Source organism: Lepidochelys kempii, chromosome 2 (assembly GCF_965140285.1).
Source record: "Lepidochelys kempii isolate rLepKem1 chromosome 2, rLepKem1.hap1, whole genome shotgun sequence".
Taxonomy (NCBI): Eukaryota; Metazoa; Chordata; order Testudines; family Cheloniidae; genus Lepidochelys; species Lepidochelys kempii.
Window position 1 is genome coordinate 184,061,942 of NC_136381.1, and position 21,642 is coordinate 184,083,583.

The 21,642-nt window shown below is 40.4% G+C and overlaps 1 protein-coding gene across 6 annotated transcripts in view; it reads right to left on the reverse strand.

Moving 5' to 3' along the window:
- The window catches only part of ITGA9 (integrin subunit alpha 9), a 294,730-nt gene that overhangs the window by 138,124 nt on the left and 134,964 nt on the right, over window positions 1-21,642 (reverse strand). For all 6 annotated transcript variants that reach the window (XR_012157453.1, XR_012157452.1, XM_078851717.1 and 3 more), the window contains one exon: window positions 7,875-8,024. Coding sequence is in view for 4 of the 6 variants with exons in the window: in XM_078851717.1 (XP_078707843.1) it covers window positions 7,875-8,024 (150 nt within the window). In the remaining 2 variants the exon portion in view is untranslated. The remainder of the gene's footprint in view (window positions 1-7,874; window positions 8,025-21,642) is intronic.

The following is a 21,642-nucleotide window of genomic DNA, read 5'->3' on the forward strand; positions in this document are numbered from 1 at the left end:
CACTGAGTCTCTCCATGTCTCAGTTTCCCCATCTGCAAAATGGAAACAACAGTACTTCTCGCCTACCTTGATGGGGAATTGCAAGGATAAATACATTAGTATCTGAGTGCCTCCCAATCTTATTTTATAGTAATGCAGGCCATAAAAGTACCCAATATAGATCATTCTAGTCTCAGGCATGACCCATTCTTTAGGCATTAAACAGTTTTCTTCACTACAGAAAGATATGCCAAAAACAGACAGCAAGGAAAACTTAGTCATATTGCTGAGGAGCTCCAGATTGGCAGACGTCAAATACTGTAGCTGACCAATAAAGCCACTCAGGATACTATCTGGTACTGCCATTGTTTTGTCCCCTGCACAGGAAACGTTTGGGTTTTCAAAAAAAATGTCATCATTCACACAAGAGTCTCGTCTAATCCAGCTCAAAGAAAATTCCTCTCCGCCTCACCACTGAGTTTCATCACATTGTCTAATGTATTTATGTTTAACGACATTGTTCATTTTTTAATACAAATATTTGCAAAAAATAAAGTTCTCAAAACACTTTATAAAAGGTGGGCTTTTATTAATAACTCCATTCTAGAAACGGAGAAATTAAGGCACACAGAGGTTCAGCAACTAATCCAAAGTTCCATCATGAGCAAGTGGCAAATTAGGAATAGAGTCCTGAGCCCTGGACTCCAAGTCATGTACTCTACTACCCCGCCTATCTTCATGACCCATGAGCTGTTTTGCTTAAGACAGTTCCTGAAATCTAGAAACATTTGTGTATAAGGCATCAGCTTGGTGGTGAGAGTACAAATATGATGTATCCATTCACACTATAGCAGGTGATTTCATTACACTATTTAAAATAAACTGGGACTTAGCATACCACAACTTAATTCCTAAATGATAAAGGGGGAGATTTTTTTTCCTCCAGGGAATGGAGGTAGCAGAGGATAAGAAGGGGCAACAAGGAAGCTGGTGGAAGGAAGGGAGGCTCCTGAAGTCTTCAATGCGTCAACTATGGGGGAAAACAACATCCTTTGCTTCCCCTCCCCAAATCAACCTGTCATGGATTTTATGTTTGAGAGAGAATGAATTAGCTAACCACTTCCAACCCTCGCAATTGGAATCTTCTCCATTTAATCAGCAGCCACCTGACAATTCAACAAGGTATCTAGATCTAGACCCACACACACATCTATTGCTTTTGCTACCACAACCTATATACTATACCAACCAGAGCTTTTGCTAAGCATCTATACATACAAACACACACCACACAAAGTATCTACAAGTCACCGCAAAATTAGATGTTAGCCTCTGTGCCATGCAGTCCCTTGGGCCAGCTTAATTACATTTTACTTCATTTTGCAAAATCAGAGCCATATTTGAATCACCTACCAAATGTCCAATATAGTTCATCAGAACAGCCTCACACTTTCATGCTTTGTCAAGGGCAATTTTTAGCTAAGATTCATTTGCTCAGACCCATCTGAAGTTACTACTTTTAACGACATGATGATCTTGTGTCAGGGATAGGGATGGGTGCACCCTCCAATGCAGCTCATTTAAAATCCCTCCTTGTTTTTCATTCAAATGTTTTGTAGTGCCTAGAGCTAAGGTTAGTCACTTTTAGACATAAATGTGAATGAATGAATAAATACATTTCATACAAGATACCCATCAAGGTGTTCATTTAATACCATAGCTCTGTTTAAATGATAGTCAACACATCATTCTCCCACATAGAAAAAAATAACTTATGGGACAAAAAGCTTCACAAGCTTCCTCATAGGATTATGCCATCAGATTTCCATGCTTGTCACTGATGACAGTTACACATGAAGCCTCCTTTAAAGATGATTCCACAATATACCTGAATTTCAAGCAAAAGTTAATACAGCTTGAGGGGGTACTAAATGTATAGCCAAGAGACCATACTCAGCAAGATGGGGGGGGTTACTGTACTGCCATATGACCCCTTTCTGCATGGGCAGTGGAAGAGCTATGTGCAGACAGGCTCTTAATGTGCAGAGGAGATCACAGCCCTGAAAAATAAACCAAACACCCAGTGGAGGTGACCACTTAAACTCAGCAAAAAGAACAGGAGTACTTATGGCACCTTAGAGACTAACAAATTTATTTGAGCATGAGCTTTCGTGAGCTACAGCTCACTTCATCGGAAGCTTATGCTCAAATAAATTTGTTAGTCTCTAAAGTGCCACAAGTACTCCTGTTCTTTTTGCGGATGCAGACTAACACGGCTGCTACTCTGAAACCTCTTAAACTCCCTAAATCTGATTACGTGAATACACATATGGCTCAATACACAAATCCTGCCACAAGTGGATGTTCGCAATGACTTGTGGCACCAAACAGATCTAGCAGAAGCAAAGCAGATTTCTCAAAGATGGAAGTTTAAACCTCTCTCTCTCTCTGCTTCCAATCATATCTCCTCTACTCCACTGACTTACTACATCAGAGTCCTTTGTTTACTTTTGCCCATCTCAGTGCAAATAAATTTTTCACTTCGCTGGCAACTTGAATTATTTCAGGTGGAACTGAAAATTTTTTTAAAAAATTTCAGTAAAACAAAACATCAGAAAAAAATCACTTGGAGTCAAAATGAAAATTTAAATTTAAATTTCACATTTTTATATGAGATTTTAAAAAATTTTAACAGCAATTTTGAAAAGAAAAATATGAAACCTTTTGTTTAAACAAACGTCAACATGTTTCATTGTGACATTTTGCATATTTATTTTTAGATTGAATTGAAACAATTCAGCAAAATTGACAAGAATTCTCAACATGTATTGTCAGTGCTGCCCAATCTGCATCTTTTGCCGAAAAACACTTTGGCTAAAAAGATTTGTCCAGCTCTACTTATGCATTTATTCACAAAAATAAGTCATCAGTACTGATTAGAAAACAGCAATTTACAATGTCTTTTTAAAATGACAGTAGTAATATCTTCCATTTGAAAATGTCAGTTTTGACTAGGTTGACAGAATCATCATGATTTTATTCAGGATTTTTGAAAACCAGAGGTCACTGTCCATATAGTATCTAATTACCACAGTGATTGGCACTAATATTACTTACACTTACACACACACACACACCCTATTGGCCTACATTTTCTAAAGTGACTTTGGATGCTTCAGTTTTTGGGTGCCCAACTTGTTAAAGGGGCCTGATTTTCAGAAAGTGCTGAGTACGCACCTTCTGAAAATTGGAGTCTTTAATGTGTCTCAAGTTCAACTTTCAAAAGTTGAGGAACCCAAAGTCACAAGTTCCTTTGAAAAAGTAGGTCCTTTCATTAGATTAGTTTGATATTACTCTTACTATTATCCTACTTGGTTTTCAAAGATCATTTGTAACTGGGACATGATACAACTTTTTTGAGGTTTCAGAGTAGCAGCCGTGTTAGTCTGTATTCGCAAAAAGAAAAGGAATACTAGTGGCACCTTAGAGACTAACCAATTTATTTGAGCATAAGCTTTCATTAATTTGGTTAATTTTTTTAAAATTACACTGCCATTCCTAAAGGCTATTCAGCAGGATTTGATCACTGAAACTGACATAGAAGATCTGAAACACAGCCCCATTTATCAGCTGAGATCACCCTAACTTCAAATCTTTGTCTTCCTCAATTAAGAGATTCAACATCTGGAGGGCACATGGGAAGGGACTGTTAAACTAGCTCTTTTTTCCCCATCCAAATTGAAGCAGAAAACAAGTCAGGAAAATTCTCGAAATGTTTTTTCTTTCTGTGCTTCATAATCTGCATATCTAGCTATTTTAATACTGATCTGACACTGCATCCCAGCGCCCCTGGGTTAGACCTGACCTTCTCATGTTAAATGCAGGTTTTAAAAAAGTGTAACTTAATAAGCGATTCAGTTTTCAGCCACGCTGTATGTGAAAGAGCTCTCTACTATGCAACTAACTCCCACTTTATATCTGTAAGAGTACAGTATGCACATATTGGCCATGCAAAGCCTCTTTACAAAAATATTTCTAAACAACATTGGAGTTAATTCAATTTTTTTAAATTAACTTTTCAAAGTAAAATGCACCTATCTGAATACTGCATATCCATAAATTCAAGCACTAAAGGCCAAATGTTAGATCAAGTCAAAACACACATTTATGTGTCGCAAAGAACGTATCTCTGAATATTTTAGCTAACTTTTAGTTCAATGCCTTTTTAGTTCAATGCCAAAGTTTAGCTAACTTTTAGTTCAATGTCTTTCAACTCAGGGGCCTGCAGATTTGAGCACCATGAAAACTTCAAAAGCATATCATCATTATTATTAGTCAGAAGGAAACGTAATGCATGACAATGCATTGCTGAATATATAGTTTTGATAAAGTTTCCAATAGGTTAAAACCAGATCTGACAATCCATTGTTAAATGCCTAGAATGCTGAGAAGCTTCCAGATAAAACAAGTGTTTTACATTGAATTACCTGCCATTTATCATGAGAGTATAACTCTATGAAGATGTTTTTAAAGGATCTTAGCTTTCTAAAGAAAGAGTATTTGAAAACTAAGAAGCTTCTCTTATTCCCAGTGAGGCTAATGAAAAAAGTCCATTTGCACTGAATGGGAGAAAGATTGGGCCATACCAATATATGGCTACACGTGACTTTTGCTGAAGGAAGTCCCACCATTGTCTTACCAATGCAGCATGGGTAGGGATAACAATTGTGGGGAGCAAACAGTGGCTGCCAGTGTTCTCTACACCACAGAGGCGATATGGTGCTGCTCCTCCAGCAGGTGCAGCACAGAACGCACAGTCCAAGGGGAGAGAGGATGCAGCAGCTTTAAGTGATCTTTGCACCTTCCCAATCCCTGGCTGCTTTGAGGGCTGAAGATCCCCCGGCATAACTTAGACAGCTCTGAAGTTGTGTCTAAATTACAGCCTCCCTGGAATCTCCTGACAGGGCTGCCACTGGCAGCCTCACTTCAGACACACCCCTCAACTCCTAGGGCTTGTTAGGGGGTTTTCAGAAAGCAGCCTTACAGCGGTCTTCTGTGCTGCCTGTGAAAAGGTGAAAATCCTCCCCTGGCAGGAACCAGGGCTTTTAGAGCCCCTTTTCACCATTCCATCTCTTTTACACAGCATGAAGGGGCTGGAATAGGGGGGGCGGGGTGTAAAGAATCTCACCCCCATGTTACCTAAAGTCACTCAGAGCAGGTCTACAAAACATGGTAGAGCTGCCGTGATACTAGCAAAAGAAAGAAGGAAAGACAGACCTTAGTATGGACAAATGTCTCTCCTGCAGCATACACAAAAAGAAAAGGAGTACTTGTGGCACCTTAGAGACTAACCAATTTATTTGAGCATGAGCTTTCGTGAGCTACAGCTCACTTCATCGGATGCATACTGTGGAAACTGCAGAAGACATTATATACACAGAGACCATGAAACAATACCTCCTCCCACCCCACTCTCCTGCTGGTAATAGCTTATCTAAAGTGATCATCAAGTTGGGCCATTTCCAGCACAAATCCAGGTTTTCTCACCCTCCGCTCCCCCCCCCCCCACAAACTCATTTTCCTGCTGGTAATAGCCCATCCAAAGTGACCACTCTCTTTAAAATGTGTATGATAATCAAGGTGGGCCATTTCCAGCACAAATCCAGGTTCTCACCCCCCCACCCCCCTCCAAAAACCACACACACAAACTCACTCTCCTGCTGGTAATAGCTTATCCAAAGTGACCACTCTCCCCACAATGTGTATGAAAATCAAGGTGGGCCATTTCCAGCACAAATACAGGTTTGCTCACCCCCCACCCCCTTTTTTCAAAAAAACACACACACAAAAACTCACTCTTCTGCTGGTAATAGCTTATCCAAAGCGACCACTCTCCCTACAATGTACATGATAATCAAGGTGGGCCATTTCCAGCACAAATCCAGGTTTTCTCACACTCCCCCCCCACCCCATACACAAACTCACTCTCCTACTGGCAATAGCTCATCCAAACTGACCACTCTCCTTACAATGTGCATGATAATCAAAGTGGGCCATTTCCAGCATAAATCCAAGTTTAACCAGAACATCGGGGCGGGGGGGGGGAGTAGAAAAAAGCAAGGGGAAATAGGCTACCTTGCATAATGACTTAGCCACTCCCAGTCTCTATTTAAGCCTAAATTAATAGTATCCAATTTGCAAATGAATTCCAATTCAGCAGTTTCTCGCTGGAGTCTGGATTTGAAGTTTTTTTTGTTGTAAGATAGCGACCTTCATGTCTGTGATTGCGTGACCAGAGAGATTGAAGTGTTCTCCGACTGATTTTTGAATGTTATAATTCTTGACATCTGATTTGGGTCCATTTATTCTTTTACGTAGAGACTGTCCAGTTTGACCAATTTGGGTATTGTAGTTGTAAGAATGCTTGATAGAGATCTTGTAGGTGTTTGTCTCTGTCTGAGGGGTTGGAGCAAATGCGTTCTTACAACTACAATACCCACCTGCAGAAGTGAAGAAACAGATTGATAGAGCCAGAAGAGTTCCCAGAAGTCACCTACTACAGGACAGGCCAAACAAAGAAAATAACAGAACGCCACTAGCCGTCACCTTCAGCCCCCAACTAAAACCCCTCCAACGCATTATTAAGGATCTACAACCTATCCTGAAGGATGACCCAACACTCTCACAAATCTTGGGAGACAGGCCAGTCCTTGCCTACAGACAGCCCCCCAACCTGAAGCAAATACTCACCAGCAACCACATACCACACAACAGAACCACTAACCCAGGAACCCATCCTTGCAACAAAGCCCATTGCCAACTGTGCCCACATATCTATTCAGGGGACACCATCAAAGGGCCTAATAACATCAGCCACGCTATCAGAGGCTCGTTCACCTGCACATCCACCAATGTGATATATGCCATCATGTGCCAGCAATGCCCCTCTGCCATGTACATTGGTCAAACTGGACAGTCTCTACGTAAAAGAATAAATGGACACAAATCAGATGTCAAGAATTATAACATTCATAAAACAGTCGGAGAACACTTCAATCTCTCTGGTCACGCAATCACAGACATGAAGGTCGCTATCTTACAACAAAAAAAACTTCAAATCCAGACTCCAGCGAGAAACTGCTGAATTGGAATTCATTTGCAAATTGGATACTATTAATTTAGGCTTAAATAGAGACTGGGAGTGGCTAAGTCATTATGCAAGGTAGCCTATTTCCCCTTGTTTTTTTCTACCCCCCCACCCCCGTCCGACGTTCTGGTTAAACTTGGATTTATGCTGGAAATGGCCCACCTTGATTATCATACACATTTTAAAGAGAGTGGTCACTTTGGATGGGCTATTACCAGCAGGAGAGTGAGTTTGTGGGGGGGGGCAGAGGGTGAGAAAACCTGGATTTGTGCTGGAAATGGCCCAACTTGATGATCACTTTAGATAAGCTATTACCAGCAGGAGAGTGGGGTGGGAGGAGGTATTGTTTCATGGTCTCTGTGTATATAATGTCTTCTGCAGTTTCCACAGTATGCATCCGATGAAGTGAGCTGTAGCTCACGAAAGCTCATGCTCAAATAAATTGGTTAGTCTCTAAGGTGCCACAAGTACTCCTTTTCTTTTTGCGAATAAAGACTAACACGGCTGTTACTCTGAAACCAGCAGCATACACTTACCCAGCACAACCTAAAATCTGAATTGAAGTAATGGAATGATTTAGGCAAAATATCAAGCTTTGACAACAGTAACACTTCCAGATTGGCGATCACTTCATATGTTTAATTCTGTTGCCAATTCAGAATTGATAACACGTCTCTCTCCTTTACTTTGAACAGAGTCATGGAGAAGTGGGGCGCTGGAGGGGGGGGGGAAACCATCAAGGCCTGACCTGATTTCTCTGAGCTATCTTCTTTCCCTTCTTCCAGCGGAGAATGGGCTTGAGAGCAGGTAGTTCCTTCTCTTCCTTTCCCATCACATGTTCCCCCAGACTGTATGCTGCTTCAAACACAATTGGGGATATCACATCTTTGACTCGTCTCTGTAAAAGGAAATGAACAAGAGAATTATTTGCCTGTGACCATCTCAGTAAAAGCATATGTGCACAGGTAAGTAGCAAGAAAGAGAACAGCACATTCAGAACTTATATTAAGATGATGCTGGGAAAGGTAGCTGGCATCTACAGGCAACCCATTCTTTTCATTGCCAAAAATTAATTGATACATTCTACCAGAACTAGGTGGAGGATCAAAACAGTTATAGCGCCATGAAATAGGGCTTCATGTGCTAAATCCTTGTTCTACTGAAGTTTGCTACTCACTTCAATGGAATCAAAATTTGCACTTAAGAAAATACATAAATCAGGCCATTTGGGTGGAACCTAAGGACCTGACGTTAAGAATGAAACATATGGAACCAAACCATACATTTTGTGATATTCAGGGGCTTTCAGATCCAGGGCTTTGGGTCTGCGTCATCTCTATTTAAAAGCTGTCAGATGCAGAGGCAGCACATCTGTAATGCTGACCCCTCCCATCAGAAAGAGAAAACTTTGTTTTGGCCATGTTGGGAAAATAAGTGGACAGACAGGGCTACAAATGTGAAGGCTTCTCAAGTGCAGTGGTGGAAATTTCATCTTTCACACAATGCCCTGAAATCGACCTTAGCCTGGCAGAAACACCACCTCTGGAAAGAGAGAGAGGGGGTGATTCAATTTCCTTAACCACTGAGTTCTTGGCTTTACTACAAAAAAGACTTGCCAGTTGTATTAAACTGTGCCACGCTACTTATGTTTGGAGGGGACAGCGCCTTAATATGGATTGCTTTCCCTTCGGCATTAAACCAAGGCTACCAAATTCCCGCCCCCACCCCTTGACACTACATATGGAGCCTGAATTCTGTTTTCTGTGAAAAGGTAGGATTAAAGGTTCTTTACCATACTATTTAATATAGTTTTCGGAAACCAGACTTCTGAATATCTGTATGTAGAGAAACGGCGAACATCCCAGATTTTCATAGCCAAATATTTCTCTTGAATGTTTAATTAAAATATTAGTTATGAATTTGATGCATATGAAACTGAGGAAATAAATACACTCCCTTAAGCACATGTAAGCAAAGCTTAGAGACAGGCCAAGCTTCCAGTCCTGACCAGCAAGTGGTAAGAGGTCTTTTCTGAATCGGGGCTGCCAATAATGACAAATAATGTAGCTCTGTGACGCGATTAGCTCTCCAGAGGTGAAGCGCCAGTGCGCTAACCCAGCATTCCAAGTAGCCTATTCAACATCTGTTTCAAGGCAAGCATTAGTGCTTTGCAAATCCTTTGACTGGAACCCAGAAACCTCCTAAAAACCACCTCTGAGTTTAGATTCTAGCCAAGCTCACAAAATATCAGTTCATATCCACAACCATTAGGGACCCGGGTGGATGGGCATTTATACAACCTATTCTCCTGTACATCCAAACCTCCAATAAGATCTGCAATGGTTGGTCCACTACCAGTCCCTACAAGTATCCCCTACAGAGTCAGGTTACAGTAACCTAAACTGAGGCTGTAAGCTCTTTGAGGCAGGGACCATTCCTTTACTTTCTCTGTAGATCACCCTGAATGCCGATGGTGCTATACTGTATACAAAATGTTAAATAATAAGACTGACAAAACCTGCATGGCTAATGGAGTTCTAATAAATACCACATATATAATATCTCTTAAAACAATATTGCATGAACATGCAGGCACACTGTATACACATTTAAGAAAGTAAAAGGAGACTATACGGAATAAATCCACATTGTAACAGCAAAACACAAATTCCCAGCCAAATCACCAATCTTACTAAATTGTACCCAACCACCTATGTAAACATACACCAATTAACAGCACAGGTAATGGGATAAAACCTATATTTCTTCCAGCCCTACTAATACAATATGGCAAAATCAAGTTCTTAATGACTACAAAACATTAACATGAACCTTGAGGGTCCAATCCAATGCCCTTTGAAGTCACTGGAAATATTTCTGTTGACTTAAGTGGATGTTGAAGTGTGCCCTTATTGTTCATTGAGGTCTCTTTCTGCTTTCTTTCAGTGATGAAATTGTGACTTCCAGCAGCTAGATTAATTATGTGTGGATATTCCCTCAGCACAGCCCCGGGGAAATACATTTCACATACCCACTTGTCTTTAATTAAAGCTGATAGAGTGAATCCTGCCCAGCTATTAATTACACCACCTGTTCTGCTCTTTCTACTCATATTCTTACAGAGACACTAAAAAGATCTCCTAGAGGATACTTCCATTTAAAACACAGCAAGAAAGCAATTCTCTCTTCAGATTCCACATGTATTTTTCTAGGACATAACATAATGATGCTTTGAAAAATGTGACCAAGTACATTAGAAAGATTACTGTTCTTGGATTTAATCTCACTTTGCTCCTTCACTTTGGTACAGCTGAACATTTCATTCCTGGCACTTGAATCATACACGCATGGCACACACCCCAGGTTCCCATTAAGCCCCAAGTGATTCTGATTTCTAAAGGAAACTTGGAAATTTTGATGACAGGTTCGAGGAAAATGCTCCAAAGCCCTTAAATCAAATCAGCTTCATTTTTGTTACTCTTTTAATCACTTCTACAGCTCTACTTTCAATTATTTGTTAACAAAAATCAGGGCCACAAGCAGCTCTGTGGCTTTACCATTTTTCACGACGACACATCTATGCTGAGAAAGTATCAAAAGGCACGGCCATTTTTGCAACTTGAAAAGCACTGCTGACAAATCACAGCCTATAAAAAAAATCCAAAAAGTTTCAGTGGACATCAAAACCACAGTGATAAACAGGGCTTCAGCTGTGTAACTGGGATTAGGAGAAGCAGCAGCAGCAGAAATAACTAGGACTTCTGTTTGTTGGTGTTTATTCATTTAATTTTTCAGGGTTTATTTCTGAGTTGTGTGCAGATGTCCAAAAAATGGGGGAGCTCAGTCTTTGTTTATACTGTAATGAGCAATGTATACTATAGCATGTATTACAGTATATGTGGCAATGAGTAATCTCTTTGTAATGTTCCTTAGTGTGCTTTAACATAGTACTCTTTCAAACAGCACTGCATTAAAGCACACTAGGGAATGTGTTTTTGTGCACACGAGTGTATATGAACCAATTAATGCGCAACATGTCAGTGTGCTTTAGAAATCACAACCCCATATCCACATTACTGCTCTGTATAGACAAATAACCACTTTCGTTGTTTATTGGACAAACACCAATTTCATTGTTTGAAAATCAGTGGGGTTTTATCAGTGTTTATCGGGTAAAAACTTAATCGCAATCACAAGTCCTATAGTTAAGGATACTTAGCGCATACATGCACACACAAAACCACCTGGAATCCTGGGTAAATATGGATGTGGCTAGCCCATGCTGAAGCCAACACTACCGTGGTTTTACTGCTACTTGTATCCAAGGTAGCTAGATTAAAGCTAGCTCGGGTATGTCTATGTGACCTTCCATAATACACCATGATTGCAGCATAGACATACCCACAGTTAGACTGTAAACTTTTGGGGCCAAGGACAATCTCTTCATTACATGTATGTACAGTGCCAAGCACAATGGGGTCCTGGCACTACTACTAATAGCTCTTCATTTCTCTGCTTACTGATACAGCACTGAATATTTAAAGCTCTATACAAAAATAATCTAGTAAACCCTAAAAACAAAGCTAGCTCACTATCATTAGCCATATTTGTGGATGGGGCAAGAGAGAGGTGAACTGATTTGCCCAAGATCACACAACAAATTCAGATTAAAAAATCCCAAACCCCAGCTTTTGCTCTTTCCTGCAAGCCTGACTGTCTCCTCTGTGGAAATCCCCATATTTGGATAAAGAGGAGTTTCAGTTAGACTGGGTGTGGACAAGCAGTGTTCTACAGCATATTGTATGAAGCACATGGATTTATTCCTAGTACGCATTAGCTCACCGATGAGAACTTTGGACTTCAAAGAAGCAGAGCCTGGGTTTTCAAAGCATCTAGGAATGTAGCAAGGCTGCCTACGTAGTTTCAAAACAACATTATGTTACTGAAAGCTCATACTAACGAAAAGCAGACTGCTCTTTCCTCTCCCAAAACAGCTACCTCAGGGAAATATAAAAATGGTGAGATAAGATCTGAAATCTGGCACTACCATATATCTCTACATTATTTTTTCTGGTTTAGCAGAAGAAAGCAAGTGAATTATACACACACACACACACCCCTCCCTCATTTTCATAGCTGAAACTTTTGTTGGCTTCAATACATCATTTGTATGGGGAAAGTCACTAACAAGCTGGAATGCAAGTGCAGCTAGATGATCACACTGTGACTGTGAACACAGGACTTTTGATTTCAACACATTCCCCAGTAGCTGTAATTTCATTAATATATTTTTTAAAACTCCCTCTCTACGGCAGCAGGTGGTGGCTAGAAGGAATTACTCTTTCTGAGCCTTTCACATGCACAGCCTGACACCTCAGGCAGCATAAATAAAGGAACACACTCCACTTTCTGCAGAAATACTGCCTTCTATTGCATCCGCTTCCTTCTCAAAACTAAAGTCACTGCCACAAAAAGCACACATATATCGACATCCCAGACAAATCCACATGGGACAGGCCACAGTTTTATTTAAAGAACAGGATTTATACTCTCACAATCAGATAATTCATGATAAGAGCAGTTGCCAAGGCATATATTTCCAATTTCTTTTAGCTCACTGCCACAGTACAATTAGGGGATTGTATATGAGACTAATAAATTGTCATAGCTAATCCACACTCTGTTAGACCCACTCCTCCCTAACGTGAAAGTCTTCAGCAGGAGTGCAGGAGAACATCAAATTCCATTTTTAAATTATGACCCGTGGGCTGGGGTATAAATGTACCATTATATACCTCCCCCCAATCTACAAGAGGACTCCCACAACAATCAAGGATAGAATATGACTCTTATATAATAAAAAAACAATTTTGTTAAAATTAAGTCACTTTCAACATGACTGTGAGGGAAAAATATATTCACTGTTAGGAGCACTGCTATTTCTGCCTTTTGTTTCTCTTCCTTCCTCAAGTCCTTTCTAAGTTTCTTTCCCCTTTCCCTGTTTTTGTGATGTTCCAGGCTCTCTTCCTTCTGCATTTCCTTCCCTGCAACAACTCCCAATTTCCTCCTGTGGCCTTCATACCTTCCCCAAACCTGTAGATCCCACTGGTATTTTTGCTTGCTCCCCGCTTCTGAAAAATGCCCTTTTGATTTAGGTGCCTAAATAAGGACTTAAGAGCCTAATTTTAAAACACAATTCTGAAATGTTTATTTGCCCTTTATTTCTAAACAAGCACCTATTCCAGGATCTAGACACTTTTACATGTTTCAAACATGCAAAACAATACTTTCAATACAAGTATAGGAAATAATGTAATGGCCATGGTATAATGTACAATGCCATTGTGTTAATGTCCACCTACCGCAGTAGCCATAAATCCATAATTAACCCACATGTAACTACTACTACTACTAAGGCCTACATTCACTTCCTCCCCAAATGCAAACCTATAAAGGCCATAGTCCACCAATTTCATTATTCTATATAAAGAAACTAGCAATTGCATATTTTAATGAATATTTTATGAATATGCATATTCGTATTTGCAAAAATGATATCATACTGCATAGCTCTAAAATAAAGCATTGCACTAAATGTTCTCACATTACATCTGATCATTTATGATAATTTATAATGAATGATCATTACCATTCAGCCTGCCCCAAAATTCTTTATATCCAGATAAGCCATTTGGGACCTAAACCTGTTCCAATTACTAAATTCAGTGGAGCAAAAGAATAAATGTTTATTCCTCCTTCAAGCAGCTGGTTAAATAAAATGAATAAATGGTTAAAAAACTTGGTTGCCCTGGTGAATGCAACACTCCCCATGGCTGTGTATGACCAGGGGCATGTCACTCAGTGCCAAGCCCCATCTTAAACCCTTGGCATGTCACTCACTCCCAGGAGCTTTTACTTTGATACTTACACGCATACAAGTCTCTGCTCCCCACAATCTATCCATTCCACTCTCCTGGGCCACCTCCCTTATCTACTAACCAGTTTTCCCTCCCACTTCCACCTGACCTATTTGATGCCAGTCTGTAACACCAGTCTAGGTGCCCTGGCCCTCTCCCTACAGTATTTTCTTTTTGAAAAATGGAATTCTAGGATGCTAGCTCCAGCTTTGTGGTATCTATACTGCTGTGCCTCCCACTCTCAGGTTCAAGAGGCCACTTAGATGCCCAGCAGAGGACACCTGAAATTAGGCCTCTCTCAAACAAATGGAAGATGTAACACAGGTTTACACAGTGGATGTATTGTATCTTGACTTTAGCAAAGCTTTTGACACGGTCTCCCACAGTATTCTTGTCAGCAAGTTAAGGAAGTATGGGCTGGATGAATGCACTATAAGGTGGGTAGAAAGCTGGCTAGATTGTCGGGCTCAACGGGTAGTGATCAATGGCTCCATGTCTAGTTGGCAGCCGGTATCAAGTGGAGTGCCCCAAGGGTCGGTCCTGGGGCCGGTTTTGTTCAATATCTTCATAAATGATCTGGAGGATGGTGTGGATTGCACTCTCAGCAAATTTGCGGATGATACTAAACTGGGAGGAGTGGTAGATACGCTGGAGGGGAGGGATAGGATACAGAAGGACCTAGACAAATTGGAGGATTGGGCCAAAAGAAATCTGATGAGGTTCAATAAGGATAAGTGCAGGGTCCTGCACTTAGGACGGAAGAACCCAATGCACCGCTACAGACTAGGGACCGAATGGCTAGGCAGCAGTTCTGCGGAAAAGGACCTAGGGGTGACAGTGGACGAGAAGCTGGATATGAGTCAGCAGTGTGCCCTTGTTGCCAAGAAGGCCAATGGCATTTTGGGATGTATAAGTAGGGGCATAGCGAGCAGATCGAGGGACGTGATCGTTCCCCTCTATTCGACATTGGTGAGGCCTCATCTGGAGTACTGTGTCCAGTTTTGGGCCCCACACTACAAGAAGGATGTGGATAAATTGGAGAGAGTCCAGCGAAGGGCAACAAAAATGATTAGGGGTCTAGAACACATGACTTAGGAGGAGAGGCTGAGGGAGCTGGGATTGTTTAGCCTGCAGAAGAGAAGAATGAGGGGGGATTTGATAGCTGCTTTCAACTACCTGAAAGGGGGTTCCAAAGAGGATGGCTCTAGACTGTTCTCAATGGTAGCAGATGACAGAACGAGGAGTAATGGTCTCAAGTTGCAGTGGGGGAGGTTTAGATTGGATATTAGGAAAAACTTTTTCACTAAGAGGGTGGTGAAACACTGGAATGCGTTACCTAGGGAGGTGGTAGAATCTCCTTCCTTAGAGGTTTTTAAGGTCAGGCTTGACAAAGCCCTGGCTGGGATGATTTAACGGGGAATTGGTCCTGCTTCGAGCAGGGGGTTGGACTAGATGACCTTCAGGGGTCCCTTCCAACCCTGAGATTCTATGATACATTCCCCAGAAAAGATGTGGTCTTCATTGTCACTGTAAGCTGTTCTTTTCATATAGTGTACAGTAGACACAGGCATAGCAAGCAGAAACAAAAGACATACTGCTCCAAGGGTGAAGCAGAACTTAAAAGCCTAATATAGTAGGCTAAATCACATTTAGTGTACTTTTGGCTACTTTGTGTGTAATTAATAGCATCTGAATTCAATCAAGAGGCCTAAAGTTCCAATAATAGTCACTTCTGTTTTCTTTTAGGATCTTGTGATGCTTAACAAAGTCAAAGTACACAAACATTTCTTTGTTGCTGCACTTTAATCATAATACATACTGTGAAGAATTCTGAAGTTTAAAATAGCAAATGAAAAGTGAACTTATCAGAATCATATCCCCAAAAGCTGTTCAGAGTTGCAGTTTGGAAAAGCAGAATGCTTCCTATTCTCTTCCCAGAATGTGGAATTCTTTCACACAGATGTTTCCATCAGGGAAGCAACTCATCCTCATAAATGTGGGTATTGGCATCATTGGAAAAAAAAGGAGAAATTGAAAGAATCTTGTATTACACATACAACTGAAACCAAAGGGTAACATCATAAGCCCTGGGCCATGTCACACTTTGGAAGAAAAAGTACATGGAGAGTTGAGAAGTTCTGAGTAGAGCTGGCTGGAAAATGGAAATCCTTTCCTGTGAAAAATGTTAGGCTTGTGGGGGGGGGGGGGGTAGGGGGGGGAAGCAGGGGAGAGGGGGAGTCAGTCATCCCAAACACAGGACAAAATGGCAAAAATGCACAGGAAGGGCTTTCAAGAAAAAAATCTGATTTGGAAGAACCAAAACAGAATTGTTTGGCTTCCCAGCTGCCCACCAGAAAGGCTCTTGTCACTTTCACCCTCTCTGGCCCCAAGGAGCTCTGGTAGCTGGAGAGTAGAGAGCCCAGGCGCTCAGCCTTCCTGCCTCCTCCCCAACTCTGGGAACTGGAGAGGCAGACAGCTGGGATGCTGGGCACTCTGTCTGGGGAGACAGAGTGTCAAGGCTCTCTGCCTTGGCAGAAGTCCAGGACAGCTTTTGTCAGTCTCACTGGCAAGAAGTTAAATTGACTAGAGCCTGCCAGGCAAGCAGCCAGGGAGGAAATTTTCAGTTTTGCAAACAAAGCATTTTTCATCAGAGTATCACTTTGATGAAAAATTTCAACCGGCTCTAGTTCTGAGTTCTAATCCCAGCTGCGTTATATAGACTTACTCCGTGAACTTGGGCAAGTCGCTTCACCCCTTTGCCTCAGATTCCCAATCAGCTAATTGGGGATGATAATTACAATAATTACATACTTCCCTCCCAGTAGAGAGGAAGAGTTAGTTATTGTTATAACATGTAAAACATTCCTAATACTTGGCGATTGCATATCACTGAAAGTTCTTAAAGCATGATCAATAAGGAGAAAACTCAGTGAGCCAAATATGCCCCAAATGTAACTCTGCTGACGTCAATGCAGGTCGATTTTGGGTTTTAGTGACTATCATGTTTTGCTAGTAGTGCATTCATTCTGACTTTTATTTTACAGTTCATTATTGAAGACTTCGTGATTAAAACCTGGTTGCTGCTCGCTTTGATGTTCCCACCTGTAATGTTCTCACTTGTAATTTCTTTGTTCCCACCTGTAATTTCTTTGAATGCCAGGTCTCTTCAGTGCCCAAATTTCTTTTCAGCAAGTTTTTTGTCATCCATACCTTTTTCCCATTTTGTAGCCCACTTGGTGAGAGACTGCTTCTTTTTAAAAAAAATAAATAAGGTAGCAAGGAAAGGGCACATTTCCTGACCCCGAAGTTTTGAAACTTTTCAGTCTTTTCTGGAGAAGCTGCCTTTCAGAGCTCCAGCTGGTTTTGGTAGCAATGCCAGGTTCATTGTACAGTTTACCCTCTCGTACCTACGTAGAGCAGAGATGGGGACACAGACAGATCCTTTGTTCCATTGGTTCTGTATGAGAGTCCAAAAGGTAATAAGTACTTGTCAAAATCAGGCCTGAACTTGGGAAAAATATAAAGGAAGAGACTCCAGGAATGAACACATAATACAATGATTTATTTTAAACCTTTCTTAAGCTTTCACAAATTCTAATTAGGGCCGGAAGCCTCTGTTGAGATAAGACAATTAAATCAGAATCTGCCTGTGTTAACACGTATACTTACCTTTTCAGGAGAAGTTACCACATTTAATATACTGCTAATAAAAGATTCTCTATAGACCCACCAATCTCTCTTTATATAGTATATCTTTAATGTTGTTTAAAAATAAATAGCAAATGCTGTATTACACAGCTATTTATATTCTAACTACATATCTCTTTGTAAACTACCTTTCCTACCAAAAAACTGATGAAATATATAATCTACAGAAACAGTCCTGATTATACAAAGCCAATAACAATGAGTCTCCCATCCTTGGCTCTTCAGTCATTCTGTATGATGACAGATTTGGTACATGATCAGGATGTATAATGCAAACAGTACTGTTTTCCAAAATAGCATAGCAACCTTTAGTGTTAATACACTGCCTGGTCTCTGTCTTGCTCTCTGCCTATATTTATATGTATATTGAATGAGTCATTACAAATAGAGACACATATCCAGCAGGTCACTGGACTGAGATACGGTAAACTCAGTAGATTAAACCCACATGGGCCGAGCAAGATCAATCTTCCCAGTTTGCAACATGTGAAAAACATGAGTTCATAATTTTTGGAGGCAGTCTACTTATCCAAACACTGATACTACAAATGTTCCAGAGATAGTCTGAGGTAGACAAAGATATGGTTGAAATCTGAAAAAAAGGCAAAAATCTAGACTGCTAGGAAACACAACTAAAGCACATAAAAAGTATTTTGAATACAGCTTTACTTTAAAATAAGACCGAGATCTGGATCCTTGACAATACCCAGCTGATGACCTCTACAACACTGCTGTGTTAAAAAGCCTCCCATCAATACTGCTTTACTGAAAACACATGTACAGGGCAAATATAAGGGTTCTATTTAATCCCGATGTCATAAATAAAACAGCTGAATGAAAAAAAAAAGTTTTACACAGCTTTGAGTCAGGAATAAGAGCCAGGAGAACAATCTACAAGACAAGAGGATATGCATGGGTGAAGAGATGGCAACCATGACATCTTCACCAATCCTATTTTAATTCAGTTTAGCGGCTGACAATAAAAACCCTTAGAAATCTTATACAGAAAGCCATGTGCAAAGAAAGAGTTTATTGATGAAGCTTGTTTCTATGAAAGTAATTGAGATAAAGAGAGTTATCATCCCCCATTGGCATGCTACCAAAAGGAAGAAAGATTATTTTTTGAAATTACCACTATTGAAATGATCTACATGCAAAAATATTGCTCCTTCATTCAGCAATGGGAGTACAAAAACCTAACAAACTCTGGAATGGAGGTGAGTGGGGAGAGAGATATCATGTGTCTCTTCTTCCACTATTAAATGGAGATGGGGGATATTTGTTATCCTATTTTATTTTGGTAATGGAACTTAAAAAATATATAGATAGAGGTTGATAGTACAAGGATCTTTCTGCCATTTATGTTTTAAAAGCCATTGCAGTTGCCCGTGAGAGCTATTTCTATGCCAAATATAAACATTCAAACCCCATCTGTGTGGTACAGCTGTCCACAAAAAGACGAAATATTTTCTCTCTCTTTTTTTTTTAATAATAGTTACAATTTATTATTCAATCTCCTCTCATCCGAAAATGGCTGTGCTTCCCCCGCCGTCAAACTATATGCAAGAAAATCAGCTTTGGTTAAAAAATAAACCCAAAAGGTGAAATTTTTTTGAAAGTTCTGAATTATTAGATCTAAATGAATAGTAAGGAAAAAATATTCATGAACATTTCAGCAGATTAGAAATCAATTTTCATGTTCACGATGCGAAAAGGTTTGCTCACACTAAATGTGCATGGATAACAAATTTCAAGTCCGTAGCCAACGTCTACTTAGCCAACTTCCTGATTTTCCCAGTCAATTTGCCCAAGAAGAATATTTCTCTGCAGCAGATCACCATGGTGTGCCAGCAAAAGTGCCACTTTGCAACAGTGAAGCTGTGAACGGGGTTCTTATATTAGGACTGTCCCTTGGATTTTGCACAGCGTATAAAATCAATCCTGCTTCCCTTGTTCACTGTGTGCTGATGCCCAGTAAAAGGCAGATAAAAATAGAGCAATTCTACATCATGCAACAAAGCAACAATCCGACAAAATGTTCCCCAGACTACAAAGTCAGAGCCCTGATGAATGGCTCTCATAGGGATCCAGCTACACCATCTCAACTAGGGCTGGGAACACACATTCACACCACAGTGACTGTGTGCCCGTCACTGTGGTGAACGCTGACAGTAAACTAGAGACCAATCAACTGAAAACAAAATAGCCTGGGTATATACGAACTATTGTTCTACACAAGAAACTTTATAAACACAGCACAAGAACTGACCAGAGCCATGACAACAAGTGAGTAAGAGAAACTGTACGCTTACAGTCATGCCACAATTATTAATTTGTTTGTGACAATGACTGCAGTGAACAGTGATAAAAAAACTGGAGACTAGTATATTCAAAAAATAACTTTGTTAGATATATGAAAATATTGCTGTACAACAAATATAGTACCCATGGGGAAAACCTTAGGCCAAAGACCGCAAAGCCAAAGACCCATTGCTAACCTGTTAAATGGGATTTAAAAGGTATGGGATTGGACCCTTCACACATAGAACCATGAAAAACCTCTGGACAGAGCTTTGGTACAGAGCTATAAAATTAGGCACACGAAAACCCTGCTGCGGACTACACACCCCACTTTGTTTCAATGCACTCAGAGTATTCATTTTAAATCTGTCTCCAGCCCATTGCATAGACTACTAGTGATATCTACTAGTGATGTTTCAGGCAAGGCCTGACCCAAGTGGCCAAAAAAGGAAAAAAGTTTAAAATCTCTTCAAGTTTGCCTAAACCAGCCAACCTGGCTTCTATCTCTACAAACTACTCTCCCATCTCCAGAGAGAATCAAAAGCCCAGTTACATGATCATGACTCCCCGCTCCGTGTTAGTTGCACTCAACCAATCAAAGAAGAGAAGCAACATATCAAGTTACCCTATCATCAATAGCAGACACAGGCAGTAATCCAAATTCTCAGCCCATCTATCTATAGGCTGAAATTTGGGCGGACGAAGTATTTGAATAAATTTAGAACAATGAAGCAATTCATAAAAATTAAAGCCTGTCAGCAGACAAGGCAGCATTTGTCAGGAATTTGCTTCCTACAAACAGTTTGTTCATTTTATGAGCAAATGATAATAGGTTAAAGTGCAAACTGCCTTAAAGACTCAACCGTAGAGATCCCACCTAGAAACTCACAATATACATACTTCAGTTCCAGAATTATGAAAGGCTGTGTTTGTAAGAAGGATGTGTTAATTTGGAGGCTGCATTTTGACCATAGTGATAAATTCATGCTGTTAAAATTGGATTGGGAAGGGAGTCTGATTGTTTAGATGTGATTTTTTAGAAGGCCTGGATATTTAAAGTGTACAGCATATCCAGAACAATGATGATAGATCTAATCACGTCATACATAATTAAATGCTCAAAGCTAAATGAAACCTTATTAGGGGAAAACAGTGCAAATATACAGCGGGCTCCTTCTATCCTCAGTGTGAGGTACTGAGCTTTGCACCTCCACTATGAACTCCTCGTTCTCTTACATTGTGGTTTTAGTATGTGCCTGTGACCCAGGACAGTGGAGAGGAGGGCAAATCATCGAGCATTTGAAATGACTAATCTCTAAAGTGACAATCCTCATTCACTATTTTGTAATCTTACCTGCCAGGTAATCACGCTGGGAGGAGAAATGTAAATCAGATCAAAAGGAAATGTATCTGTAGTGCATGGTGTAGAACCTTCTGCACAGATTACTACAAGGATTAGGTACTGTACATAGTTTAGTCCCTGTATACTGATCAACACCTCATCAACATTCTACACTACTACGCCTGCCTCCTTTTGACTTCCATTCTGCTTCTGTTTCCTAACTGTCGCAAGAGTCACATGATCCTGTT